We start from the raw sequence: 15,515 nt of genomic DNA, 5'->3' as shown, positions 1-15,515 counted from the left end.
ATGAGGCTAGGATGGTATCCCTTACAGAGGGCTCTAATGAATCATGCCCTTGGTCCAACTCAGTGGCAGCAGGATTTGAAATGTCATCACCTCAATCTCCACCACAAATAGTGACACTCACCTGCTAGGCCAGCAAGCATTCTTCAGTATAGTATAATGCATATAATCATTCCATTATTCACATTCCTTTACATGCATGTTCTCAATATTTTGCCAAGTGTGCATACATGTGATAATTTTCATTATCTAACTACTGTATATACAAAATAATAAAGAGAATTAAGCATTTAGTAACCACCTACCCATGACTCCATTTCAGATCCTGAGAAGAGAATAGCTTGATCCAAAAATGAGGTTTCAGTTTTGTTGTGAAATGTGTCCATCTTATCACCTGCAGATTCTGTTGCAGCAGGAGCCTTGGTGGGCATCATTTCCACTTCAACAACATTCTGTAACTGTTCTGCAACTATGTCACTTTCTTTTTTGCCATCTAGTGAAGATGTATTCCTGGTTTTCATAAAAATCTTGTAGTTGTTCAAACAATCTTTCAAGCTATTTTCATCATCATCAGTTAAAAAGCTTTCAATACAGTTTGTTTCCTGTAATAAAAATGAACCCATTAATCACTTTCCAACTTTAAAAAAAGCTAGGACATTTTTTTTGTACATCTCCAGTACATTCTAACATGAAAACACTATTCTCTGATATTTCCACCCCATTTATAAAACCAATTCAAAATGGAGAAATTATCATACATCACTATCTGAGAATGTTGTCATGAATGGTGAAGGCAAAGAACTTGAATGTTTTGATGGAAATGTTGTGAAAACTGGCACATGAACCACTTCTTCTCCAACTGTAAAATGAAACAATTCAATATAAAAAACATAATAGTAATAATTCATTCCTATTTCTTCAAATATCATCACAGGCTGTATCTAGCTATTTGCATACCAAGGGCTTCCCCTTATAAAGGAGGTCGCCAAATCACATCCATGCACCCACTCCCACTCATTCCATGCCCATCCACCACCCTTGTTTCCTTATCTTAGCTTCCCTTAGATGAAGGGTCATCAATGCCTCCTGCCCACTGCCCTGGTAAGAAACAATGCAGCAAGACACATCACATCCACAGTAGGGCCACTTTACTTATACAGTGACCCTGCCCCCCCTCTGTCCTCTCATACAGAAAATATAGAAGACAGTAAGAAATCCCTTTGGGCTGCATCAAAATATCCATATAAAACCATTCTCCATTGCCTTCTCCGTTTCTTGTTCAACAGACACTTGCTCAAAGTCTATATTAACCCATTCACCCATTTTACCCTCAGTCATCCCCTCAAGTTCACTCCATCCATCTCTGCCTTCCACACCTCTTTTGCTAATATTTCTTCACTCATTCTTTCCACATGTTGAAACCATCCCAATAAACTTTCATCAGCCCTATCTGCCAGCTTTTTTTCCACCCCCACTCTCCTCCTCACCTCCTTGTTTTCCACTCTATTCAACCTTGCAACCCCTACAATACTTCTCAGACACTTCATCTCAAAACCAAATTTAAACTTCTCCTTTCTACTTATCTTAAATTCCAAGTCTTTGCCACAAGCTGTGTTGTAGTCCCAATCACCCCTTCAGATAATCTTCTCTTTGCATCCATTCCTTGATGCCTATTTCTCATGAAACTTTTCAATCCCCCAATATTTACTTGCTTTTCTCAATCTACAGTTTACCTCCACCCCTGACTACTCAATTTCCTGCCATGTGACCCAAAATATTTAAAACTGTCTACTTCCTCTAGCCTCTCACCTTTAAAACTTACCTCCAGCTCATTGTTATACTCTACCCTTGAACATCTCATCTTACTTTTACCCACATTTACTTCCTTTGTTTCATGATTATGTCAAGCACAGCCACATGTTTGAGTCCCAGTGGTGGTGTTTCTAAACATCATTTCTTCTATCACATATTTTCCCAAACTCTGTCACTAAATCCCTTAATCCCTCCTATGACCCTGCCACAAGCATAGTGTCATCCTCAAACAACAACTGGATCACCTCCCACTTCTCTCCAATATCTTTAACCATCTCCAATCCCCTGCCCATTACCTTCCCATTTACCTCCTGTACATGTACACATTGAACAGCCATGGTAACATGACACAGCCCCACCTTTTCCTCAAACCACTTATTATCTCTATTTCCAATTCTAACACAGGCTCTACTACTCTCATAAAAACTCTTATTGCCCTCAACAGCTCTTCCCCAATCCCATATATCTGCAATACCTTCTACAGTATCTTCCTGTCTACCCTGTCATGAGCATTCTCCAAATCCATAAAGGCCCAAACAACATCCTTACCTTTTGCCAAAGCCTTCTCACAAAAATCTGATCCATGCATCCTTTACCTTTCCTAAACCCACACTGCTCCTCACCAATTACTCGTTATCCTCTCAATTGAAACCTTCTAATAAGTCTTTCCATCTACACTTAACAAATTGATCCCTATAAAATTACTACAAAATCATAGCTTCTAGTTTAGCAATCCTGGACTAGCTATGTGCATCAATTCACAAGGAAATAGCTGAGTTATACACACCCACCATCTCTTTCCAAGGTCATGTTCCCATAACCATGAGGGTACTCAATACATCTGGAAACCCTCTGGGACTGCAGGAAGGTTTCAACTCATTGAGAATATTTTTGAGAAGTCAAATCTCTTCCTCACATTGCTTGAGCCTACCTTCCAGCTTAACACAAATATTGTATGCAATTTCACCTTTTAGATATCCATATAACAAAGAGATCAATCAATTGCCCCTGGTCCCTAGAGGACCTACTCCACAAAGACAAGACAACGAAGAGAAAAAGTACAAATTTAAGGAACAAGCTTACTCATCTCCCATCATCCTTCCTGATTATGTTCCATGCTCAATTCCATTTCCATCCCCCCTCCCCCACCAAATATATCCTTACCTGAAGGCTGCAGTTCTTCTGCAAGAGAGACCAGGGGCAACAGAATGATTGATTGATCATACCATTTGAGAAATCACTCCAACATGCCTACATTCAGGTCACCACCCCTGCAACAGACTCCAATCATCTCAGGTGCAAGAACAGAGCACCCTATTCTACACTGCCCTGCACTCAGTCTATCCAAACAACACAAAATCTCTTTACTAAATTACTGAACTGGCTATGGCCAGTCACCTGGGGGCTGTGGGTCTCTTGCAAGAAAAACCTGGGACTATAGGTTAATGTAATTGAGCATTTCTGTCACCAACTTACAGCGGTGGGAGGAGAGAAGCAGTTATTTATTGTTGCCTCTCCTTAAAATAAAAGGTGAATGTTATTAGAGAAAGATCTCGGGCACAGTTCTGTGACTCAAGTGTCAGAGCTTCAGGAATGCACCTCCATATGGTGGTGAGAAAATTTATGAGCTTTGAAGATGGTCAGCAAGGAAATGATTCTCTGACATCTTTCTTGCATGACCACCACTTATAGGCTCCCTGAAAACCTATAAAACACACAACTTGAAAACCACAACAATTTAGTAATTCAAAACAAAAACAATACAGCATTTTGTACTAACTGAATTCCAATTTGAATTTTTTCATCTCCTGTTTTTGGGCGTCATAGTCTTCCTCATCTAGCAGCTGAGAGAGATACCTCAGAGTGTCCACCTGTTTGCAACCAAAGGCAGAATCCAATGCTGAATACCCTGCCTTGTCACTTAGGAGAGGATCTCCTCCATTCAACAAGAGCAAGTCAACAACCTTCAAGTGCCCCATGGATGCAGCTACATGCAAACTTGTTCTGCCTCCAGCGTCCCTACAAAATAATAATTTTGAAATTCAATGAGATAACTTACAATGAATGGCCTGGATGTTCTCTTAACTATACTATTATTATGCCCACAATTCCAATTTATCCACCATTGAATTGAGTGCTGCATAGAATTAATCCATCTAGAATAATAATGATAATAAAAATTATACTGAAAACAACAACTGTAATATATATCTAAATGCCAGCTCTCATTTTACCCATTCCATTTGCTCCACATCCTCATTTTTCACTCTATCCATCCTCATATCCCCAACTATAATTCTTAAACACCATCTCAAACACATTCTGGCTCCTCCTTTGTATATACATATACCAAGGGCTTTTTCCCCCCTTATGTGGGAGGTGGCCTGAGTCAAAAGACATAATTCCACTCCCACCCATTCAACCCCTCCTTCCCTCCCTCTCATCTTGGCTCCTCCTGGATGATGGGTCATCCCTGCATCTTACCCATCACCCTGGGTCAGAAGCAATGCAGCAAGACACAGCACATTCACTGCAAGGCCACTTCATTTTATTGACAACACCCCCTTTCTATGTCCCCTCATGCAGTAACAGTGAAGATGGGGAGAAATCCATTCAGGCTGCATCAAAATATCATTCACACATAACCTCCCCTTCCTCTCTTAATTTCCTTCCACATTATCTTTTTATTACTTTCAAAATTTTGTCATACTCTTCCCCCATTTTACATCTCTCCTTTTTACCTCCTTTATCTTATGGTTTGGACACATGGAAAGAATGTGTGAAGAAAGACTAGTAAAAGAAGTATAGAAGGCAGAAGTGGAGGGAGTGAACACAAAGGGACGTCCTAGGATGAGGTGGATGGATGGGATGAAGGGGGCTTTGGGGAAGAGGGGAATGTCTGTTGAGGAAGGACAGGAGAGGATAGAACACAGGGGTGAATAGAGAATGGTTGTATATGGATGATGTTGTGATGCATGAGGTGGAATGGGCAAGGGGATGGGGGGTGAGGTAGTATGTGTGAGCAAAATTTGACGCAGCCCAAAGGGATTTCTCCCTGTCTTCTCCTTTACGCATGGGGGGACGGAGAGGGGGGATCGCCGATTTAATGAAGCGGCCTTGCTGTGGATGTGCTGTGTCTTGTGACACTGCTTCTGACCCAGGGCAGTGGACAAGGTGCAGGAATGACCTGTCATCCAGGAGGTGCTAAGATATGAGGGAGGGTGTGTGGAGTGTATTCAGGGATGGAATGGGTGGGAATTATTTTATGCCTTTTCCTTTTTGGCTACCCTCCTTGTAAGGGGGAAAAAGCCTTGGTATATGTATGTATGTATCTTATGTTTTACTTCTCTATTTTCTTTGTACCACTCATATGTTTCTCTCATACTATTTTGCAACCACTCTGTGAATGATCATTTCCTCTCTTCTACAACCTTCTTTGCTTCATCATCCCATCACTCACTACCCTTCCTTCTATTCCCTTCCATCTTCTTTGTCCCCTCCTCCTTTGTACTTCCCTCAAATTCCAAGTATAGGGCAGAGACTTGGAATTACAGGAGGACAGAATGGAGGAGCCTAATTGTATTTGATATGAAATGCTTAAAAAACATGGTTGGGGTTATGAGAATGGATAGTGAGAAATGTGGAAGTGGGGTAGAGAGTGAGGATGAAAAATGAGCTGGCAAACAGAGTTGATCTAAACATAATAGGATAGTTTAGGCATAGAATGTACAAATGAAGAAGGCTAGCTAAAAGTGTGTGGAAGGCAGAGGCAGATAGAGTGAACTTGAAGAGAAGACTGAGAATGAAATGAGAGGATGGGATGAAAGGGCCTTGGATAAAAATGGAATGTTGGTCAAGCAGGAAAGGGAGAGGGCAAAGGATAGGTCTGAGTGGAGACTAATATATGAGTGGATGATAAAGTGATGAGGCCCAAAGGATTTTCTCCTTGTCTGCACTGTAAATTCATGAATGGATGAGATGGGAGGGCCATGTAATGCAGCATTGGGGTTAAACCAGCTTTGGCAGTCAGGTCCCTCTGTGGAGGTATTGTGTCTTGTTACATTACTTCTAGACAAGCAGAGGACAGACTTATGTACCATAGGTCCTTTCCTCTTTATAAGTGTGGTGACCATTTCAAGGCACACACTCACATCATACACCTACAAGTAAAAACCCATTCTAATAAAAAATAATGCCTGTATTTGTGGTGGCAGTGATAGTAGTGATTGTAAAAAAAAATAATAATAGTAATATGGAAATCAATCTAACTTACTGAACATTAGGTTCAGCCCCATGTGCCAGGAGGTCTGACACTACAGAATAAGCTTCGTCTTCATCATCAATGCCAGCAGCAATATGTAAAAATGTAAGACCATTGTCAGTCTTTTTGTCACCATTTCCAGCAGTTGCAGGTGATCTGCAAGAATAAAAGAAACATTCAAATAAATATCATAGAACTCTACTCATTTTCCTTGTGAAAATAAATCAGAATTTTAGGAAAGTAGGGTAATCATCCCATCACTGTTGCCTCAGTTCTCTTATGAAATCACAGCCAACGTATCCAACAATGTGCACCAGTCCTGGAGCCGCAGCGTCTATGTCGTGGGACCACCCCCCAACCCCAAGAGTTGGGGGCCAAACAGCAGCAACCAGCCCTGGCCACCGGCTCTACGCAGGTGGCACCGATCCCCAAGAGGAGCTATGCCTACCTGGGGGAGTACCACAATCCTTTTTTCCAACATACAATGTTACGTTTTTTCTGCACTGAGGGGTGATTTTCCGGCGATCACCCCTCTTCTTCTACTTTTAGCCGGAGATGTAGAGAGCAATCCTGGGCCCACCACAAAATACACATGCCCAACATGCTCTAAACCCATTACTTCGAGCAGACAGACAAAGGGCTCAGTTCAGTGCAATATGTGCAAAAACTGGGCCCACCTCACTTGTACAACACTTGCTGACACAAACCAATACACAAACACTTGGACATGTTCTACCTGCCCTCCAGTAACCCCACTCCCACCTCCCCAACCACAGCCAACACCCTTACCCACTCCCAATTTCCCTTTGCCCTTACCCCCGATTAGTACTCCCCTTCCTTTGTCCCAGATCTCTCCTTTCCCCCCCTCTGACCCAGATCCTACACCTTCCCCACTACCACCCCAACCTCAACCCCAAACGGCAACATACAACACATACAAAACACACAACATCAACATATTACAACACAACATTGACGGTATTAACACTAAAAACATGAACTTGAACACTTTCTTAAACAACACAACATACACATTGCGATTTTACAAGAAACAAAACTAAGACACTCACACAAAACACCATCATTTCATAATTACACCACCATCAGACAAGACCGGACTGACGGCAATGGCGGTGGACTCATCACCCTGATCCACCATTCCATCTGTTTTGTGGACACAAGTGCCACAACCAAAATTCTCCTCCCTACCACAGATAACACAACAGAAACCCAATCCATTCGAATCCGCACAGGCAACAATTCAACACTGACAATAGTTAACATGTACATTCCCCCCCAATCATCCCCCACAGTTCCAAACACCTTCAGACCTCAACTTAGCCAACTAACCTCAATCCCCAACCTGATCATGGGTGGTGACTTCAACGCCAAGTCGTCTGCCTGGTATGTCGACAACCCTGACACAGACAGAGGGCTTGATATACAGACTCAGTTCGACTCATTGACTATCATGAACAACACGCATAATCATACACATATCCCACACCAAGCCCTCTACACTCCCTCCTCTCCTGATATCACCTTTTGCTCCCCCTGCCTAACCCCAACAACATCATGGAGAGTGGTCGGAGCCCTTGGCTCTGACCACCTTCCAATCATCACCACCAAAACAAGATGCACCCCAGCTGGCCACAGACACACTTACAACAATTACAAGAGAGCTAACTGGGAAGCTTTTACTGAAGAGACAGAACAACATTTTGAAACACTTAACAGTACACCAATCACAAACATAAACAATGCTGTGCACGCTTTTAATACAATCATACAAAACGCAGACAAGAGATACATCCCTAGAGGCAACAGAAAATCACACAACCCCAACTTCACACCAGAAATCCAAGGCCTCATCAGACAACGTGACACACTTAAACACGATACCCCCCACACCTATCCCTCAAAACATAGCAGACCAAATACAAACACTAAACACTGTGATTGCCAATAAAATACATGAACAAAAAACACAAAATTGGCAAAACTTTATCAATACACTTGATCACAAAACAAACACCAGCAAATTGTACAAAACACTCAACAGCATTACACTATCCAACACTAACACTACACGCTCTCACGCAGCAATAATCACAACAACAGATAATCTACCCTCAAACAGACAACAAGCAAACGCACTCATACGTCATTTTGCACAGACGAGCCATCTTACTTCTCACCCTGACGACCAACGCACCATTCGACGTAAGAAAGACTTCCCCACAGACTCAGACTATACACCCTTCATAGACAGTCAGACAAAACTCATAATGCATAATCTCAAGCACTCATCTGCCTGTGGCCCTGATAACATAAGCAACATCCACCTAAAACACATTGGACCACAAGGTATACACGCACTCACAAACATTGCAAACTACAGCTATTCACACAACACTATACCCGACATCTGGAAGCATGGTAAAATAATCACCATTCCAAAACCGAACAAAGACCCAACAATCCCAACATCGCACCGCCCAATCACACTTATCTGCACCCCCTCTAAAGTCATTGAACGCCTAATACTTAAACTTGTCACACCATATATTCCCCTTGCTGACTCACAACACGGTTTTAGGCCACTACACTCCACAAACACTCTTCTGACAAACCTCACACAAAGAATTTTAGATGGCATCAATTCAGATAGGCCCCACCACAGAACACTTCTTATAACATTGGACATTAGTAAAGCTTTTGATGCTATCCCCCGCCACAACCTAACAAATAAAATATATAACACAGACATGCACAATAACACCAAAAGATGGCTGGCCAATTATCTGGCAGGCAGGAATGCTCATGTGTCATATAATGGCCAATCATCGCACATCAGAAACATTAAGAACGGAGTACCACAGGGCTCAGTTCTATCCCCCACACTATTTAATCTATACATGCATGACTTACCCACACCAGACACCTCAGAAATACAAATCTCTTCCTACGCAGATGACATAACAATCACATGCACACATCGTAACACAGACAAAGCTGCAGAAATAATCCAGCCATACCTTGACACACTCAACACATGGTTCATCACAAACAGACTCAAAATAGCTCCAACCAAATCTACAGCAACACTTCTCACCAACTGGACAAAAGAACACAAATACATACCTCATCTCTACATCAACAACACTCTAATACCACACACAAACACACCGAAAATTCTTGGTGTAACATACGATACATCCATGTCTTTCAAACAACACATCACAAACATAAAAAACAAATGCACACCTAGACTTAACACACTTAAGTCAATCACTGGAACAACATTTGGACAAAACAAAGAAACTAATACAACAATATACAAACAATACATACGCTCAGTGATGAATTATGCGAGTCCTGCATGGGCTCCTAATCTCTGTGAGACACACCACAACACCCTTCAAATCATACAAAACAAAGCCCTAAAAACAATTACAGGCTGCACAAATACAACACCTACAGACCATTTACACCATGAAACAAAAGTCCTCAAAGTCAAGGACCACCTCGACATGAGAGGCACACAAACACTTGCCGCAGCCACCACAAACACATCACACCCGCTACACTACATAGCAGAACACCCACACACACCAAGAAACATTAAAACTACACCCAAAGACCTTTATTACGCACAGATACTCTCTTTTCTTCCTCCACAACCACCAAATACCAGCCTCCGGAAACATATTCATAATCATATCACTCACCGCTCCATTAACACACTGAAAGACAACACACTGCTGCATGCCAGACCCCCTGATATCCACCCTTCTGAATCCTCTCTCCCACGAAAGGACAAAGTCCACTTGGCCAGACTGCGATGCGGTCACCACCCAGCACTTCTAAGCTACCAGAAGAGGCTGGACGACCGTGTTGTGAACAGCTGCCCAGGATGTAACACTTCACCCCATACCATACAACACATAATGGAAGACTGCATTATACACAATCATGCACGCAAACAACACAACATACACTCTATAAAGGATTTGTGGGAAAATCCAGTTTCGGCTGTGCCATACCTTGGGGGAGACAGGACTGCTCGGACAGACAGTCTAGGGAACGACAACAACAACAATGTGGAGCCGCAGCATCTACGTCGTGGGACCACCCCCCAACCCCAAGAGTTGGGGCCCAAACAGCGGCAACCAGCCTTGGCCACCGGCTCTACGCAGGGAATGCTGGGTAATGCAAAACAATATGCTCTGTCATCTGTACTGTATCTGCATTCAGTGCACCTGTTTTAATGCTGGATGATCTGAATTAAAGTAGAATAATGCAATCCACTGCTCCAATTCCCTCTTACAGGGAACCAACAACTTCCAAACAACTGGTCAGACCCACTGGTTCAGAGCACAACTACTACTCTTTCTGTGTATGGTACTGGCCTGAATGTTGACCACCCAGTACTACTCTTGCCTGTCTTGGGAGAAAATTCTTTCCCAGGTTAATTCTGAGTGTCTGGCTGAAGGGTCTCTTTCTATTATAACAAGGATGACTGAATCATAGCACACACTCACATCATAAACAAATAAAACCTGTTCAGCCATTCCTCCCATCTCAGCACTTTGGGGATGAAGAATCTTCATGTGCCCTACTATACTTCTTGGACCAGTCAGTCAGTCTTTTGCTCCTGGCCTCACTTTCAAAAGACCAGCATCCTTCAAGATGCTACAGAGTCAAAACCAATGCAGTGAGGCACAGGTCTTTCACAGCAGGCCCAGACAACTAGAGTTGGTTTTCCACTCCTGCTTCATCTTAAGGTAACACCTTTTCTTCATTCACTCAAATTATGAAGTAGAGAACATTCCTTTCACAATCTTCCTCCATTCACTCATATACATCATTGACTATTGAACTAGATAATCTATTAAGGAGGGTTTCATTTCTGACCTGTGTATTTCACCACAGGTTCACCAATCTTGGACCACAGGTTGGACTCCGACCTAAAGCTATTACCCTCCTTGATGAGAGGTCAGAGCTCATATAAGGCCTAATCTATTGGTAATGCTATAATCTTACACACATACTCAACAGCGTTGAAATGCCAGCTCACAATGCAGCAATACTGATTTTTTTTTCTGCCCTGGATAGGGCTCGTGCTCAGATTGCTGAATTAACAGTTGGAAATAGTGCCACTGCATCATCAAGTCATGCATATGTACACATATGCATGGCTTGATGATGTTTTTTATGAGGATATGTTGTGGGGAAGTGAGGGCATATTATTGTAAAAAGATGCATGTATATATACAACTGTAATATGTTCTACCACATTTTTTACCTAAACACTACAACAGCACTTACCCAGTGGGTTGCTTTGGGGTGTTGCAATAACCACATAAAATGTGACTTAACCCATCTAGCAAATTATTCCGCTGTGATGCGCTTTCCCTTTGTAAAATAAATAATAGGTATTAATCATTGGTTTTCACAACATCTGCAATCATTTTCAGTCATTCTTAACAGGAAACTACACCAAGACAATGAAAGTTAAATCACTGAAACCAGTGACAACTTACTGTTAAGACATTGCCACAATTCAACAACAACAACAACAAGTTAGTAGTGGTTCTCAGGTCCTATTCATCACTCTGGGGTGAAACTCTGAATTGTCTTTATATCACAAACATGAAAGAGGGGAGCAATTGGCAATTGCCAGAAGTTGATCATGAGAGGGTCATATATATATATATATATATATATATATATATATATATATATAGAGAGAGAGAGAGAGAGAGAGAGAGAGAGAGAGAGAGAGAGAGAGAGAGAGAGAGAGAGAGAGAGAGAGAGAGAGAGACAGAGAGAGAGAGAGAGACAGAGAGAGAGAGAGAGACAGAGAGAGAGAGAGACAGAGAGAGAGAGAGACAGAGAGAGAGAGAGAGAGAGAGAGAGAGAGAGAGAGAGAGAGAGAGAGAGAGAGAGAGAGAGAGAGAGAGAGAGAGACAGAGAGAGAGGGAGAGAGGGAGAGAGAGAGAGAGAGAGAGAGAGAGAGAGAGAGAGAGAGAGAGAGAGAGAGAGAGAGAGAGAGAGAGAGAGAGAGAGAGAGAGAGAGAGAGAGGAGGTGTCATGGTGGTCAACGTAGAGCTTGTAGTCAAATAAATTTTATATCTGTACATGCATGATCCAATTTCTCCCAGAGCGTTGGAAAGATGAAGCAGGAGTCAAGAATAAACACACAAAAGTAATGCTCATAAACAAAATTTACGGTATCCAGTCAAAACGTCCCCGGGTCAAAACATCCTCGGTGTGGTAGTACCAAAACGTCCCCGGGTCAAGCACCAAAACGTCCCCGGGTCAAAACGTCCCCGTTCTGCAATGTACTTGTCTGTTCACGATGAAAATAATTGATAAACCACATCTAATCTGTAATTAAGGAGACTACAACCGTGAATGAATGACCAGGTGTCTTCAATGTTGTATACACATACAAAGTCATGTACGTACTCTATACCGTTTGAGATCAGACATGCAATAGCTAATTAGCGGTCTCACTAATTACCGACCAAACCCAAACAAGGACGGTTTTTGCTCAAATGCGCAATTTTATATATACAGTTGCATTATTTGACATATTTTCTTTCAAATGTGTGATTTCCATATAATTTGATCAAAGAAAAGTCACGTTTTTATCCTCTGCAGAACTGCCGACCATAGCTACGAATACTGTCCAACTCACTAATAACCGACCAAACCCGAACAAGGACGGTTTTTTGTCAGATGCACAATTTTATATAAAAAATTAGAATATAGTTGCATCATTTGAACTACTTTCTTTATAATGAGTGATTTCCATGTAATTTGATGAAAGAAAAGTTACATTTTTAGCCTCTGCAAAATTACCGACCACAGCTACGATTCGTCCAGCCCGCCATGTATGATCACTGGTGGTATGGATCAAAATACATTGTATTAAGTTTCTTACTATTGTGTTATTAGTGTGATAGATTGCATATAGTTGAATTATTTGAACTATTTTCTTTAAAATGTGTGACTTTCACTGACTAATAACAGACCAAATCTGAACTGGAACAGTTTTTACTCAAATGCGTAATTTTATATAAAAAAAAAAATTGCATATGGTTGCAACCATACTCTAATTTTTTATATAAAATTGTGCATTTGAGCTAAAACCGTCCTTGTTCGGGTTTGGTCGGTAATTAGTGAGTCGGACAGTATTCGTAGCTAAGATCGGTAATTTAACAGAGGATAAAAACGTGATTTCTCTTTGATCAAATTATATAGAAATCACACATTTTAAAGAAAATGTGTAAAATAATGCACCCACATGCACACACCACTGTAGTAGATCAGTGTTACACACATAATTATTATTAAGATAATGTCATAATTATACAATATTTACACAGAATTTTCATAAGTTTACTTTATTAAAAATTCCAATCATACCTTACTCGTAATTCAGCATAAACGTAGGTCAGGTATGTGTGTGTGTATGGAGAGGGAAGGGGGGATTGAAATGTAGAAATTACGCCCAGCGAGCCTTGATCAACCCTGGCGCGACCGACATTGGAGCAATTGATCAAATTCAGTAGTAATTTACGGTACAAATGACAAGGACTGTTGGTTTTAGATTACGTTTACTTCAAAAATGGTAATAATAATGGGAAGAATTGAATGGAGTTTTGACCCTACCTAGGACGTGTTGACCAGGGGGCATTTTGACCCGAGGATGTTTTGGTCTCACCTGGGGACGTTTTGGTCTCACCCGGGGATATTTTGGTCTCTACCCGGGGACATTTTGGTCTCACCCGGGGACGTTATGACCCGGGGATGTTTTGACCGGTAAGCAAATTTACATAACTATACTCTTATAATGAGTGCTGATCTAGAATACATAACAATGCCAAGGCATACCATGGACCTCTGTAGAAACTTTGCGAGACACTGTTACATACTCAACTGAATAAATATTTGGACTTGTTCTTTGTATAAGAAATTAACATGTGTTCACATTTATTGGTTCTGTTCCAGTAATTAACATGGAAATGAATTTTTCACTTCTTTTGTATTTTGCATTTGAAATAACTATTTTTCTGTGGAATGGTTAGGTTTGGTACAGCTAGATTAAGTTAGGTTAGGTAAGGACCTAAGGTTAAGATAGGATAGGTTATGATGGGATAGGATGGGTTAGGTAAGGTTTGGAGCTATGAGGACCACAAAAGTGACAATGGAAATAACTTAAGTTTACATGCTTTTTTGTTATCCTCGGCAATTGTAATTGTTATTTCGAGCTACGTGTTCATTATGATTATCTGCACTTCATGTATATTGATTCATTGCCAAATAAACTTATTATTATTATTATTGGACGTGAGTTAAATATTCGTACTTGTGTATTTCTGGAATTTTACCAATTTATTATGCTGGTCTCTATACTATCATCCTTTACATGCAAAGCATACCAATGGTCCCTAGAATCAGTCAAAGTACCTTTACATATATTAATCACATGTGTTCATATAAAGTGACCATCAATCTTTTAACCCTTACCTTAACTCTAGGTGTTCTCCATTATTCTCACAGGACATATTGCACGTACCAATTTAAAAACAATTAGAATTATACTTTGGCCACAGGCAATATCACAACTGCCCTTGGACTTCTTCTACTGTTCAAGTAAATAAAGAAACCAAGACCAACGTAATTCTATTATCGATTACCAATGCATAGCCGTGGTCCGTGTACTTTACTTGAACACTAAGAGCGAAATACGTTGTAAATTACTTCGTATTTCGCGCTTAGTGTTTGTTTACATTTTACTCTGGTCCAGACTCCGCATGGGTTTATACTACATTACTGTTGCCACCAATTTGTTTTAATTATTTGAGCAGCACCTGTACGGTAGCAATAAATTTGTCCTGTACTGGATTACCCTTTTCATGGAATAAGTCGGTCATTGGTATCTTGGAGGTCTGATGATTTTTTTCTTATATCATGGGAAATTACTTTGACCACTAGCACAAATATATATTTTGGTAGCTTGAGGACATTATCTCACTCAGTTAGGTTGAGGACAATATTTCTCTAGTTAGTATACAGTGTAAAAATATTTGCACTGCTGATGATGTCAATTTCATTGAAAAGATTAACGTTCCCACATGGGAGGAGAAAGATTAGATAAACGGTTGTAATCAATTTGTATTGTTTCTTGTTTATGGTATGATTATGTCGTTTCAATACTCAATCCAACGTATCAGTGTCTGATTAGATCTGAGTACCATACGAAAACATACCACTGTTCCATATAATGGGTTTATGATATCTGGACGACGTCTTTAATATATCTTAGTTGCTTTTTCTGTTTAAAGAATGTGGAGATAAGACAGGTGTTGTTTCCTGACAACACTGCGCTTGTGGCAGGATCAGAGGAGGTATTATGGAAGTTAGTGACAAA

The 15,515-nt window shown here is 40.9% G+C and overlaps 1 protein-coding gene across 2 annotated transcripts in view; it reads right to left on the bottom strand.

Moving 5' to 3' along the window:
- LOC143021768 (uncharacterized) overlaps nt 1-15,143 on the bottom strand; it is a 54,603-nt gene extending 39,460 nt beyond the window's left edge. Inside the window, exons 1-6 of one of the 2 annotated variants that reach the window (XM_076179481.1) lie at nt 14,612-15,143; nt 11,402-11,488; nt 6,083-6,226; nt 3,590-3,828; nt 756-856; nt 303-599 (exon numbers count right to left, since the gene is read on the bottom strand). In XM_076179481.1, coding sequence (XP_076035596.1) covers nt 303-599; nt 756-856; nt 3,590-3,828; nt 6,083-6,226; nt 11,402-11,488; nt 14,612-14,649 — 906 coding nt within the window. In that variant the 5' untranslated portion in view covers nt 14,650-15,143. The remainder of the gene's footprint in view (nt 1-302; nt 600-755; nt 857-3,589; nt 3,829-6,082; nt 6,227-11,401; nt 11,489-14,611) is intronic. The other variant, XM_076179482.1, reaches the window with a different exon arrangement.
- Between the last annotated feature and the right edge of the window lie 372 nt (nt 15,144-15,515).

This window comes from Oratosquilla oratoria, chromosome 42, assembly GCF_046742065.1.
Source record: "Oratosquilla oratoria isolate Oo_2021 chromosome 42, ASM4674206v1, whole genome shotgun sequence".
In the NCBI taxonomy this organism is placed as follows: domain Eukaryota; kingdom Metazoa; phylum Arthropoda; class Malacostraca; order Stomatopoda; family Squillidae; genus Oratosquilla; species Oratosquilla oratoria.
This window is presented reverse-complemented; position numbering and strand designations above follow the sequence as displayed.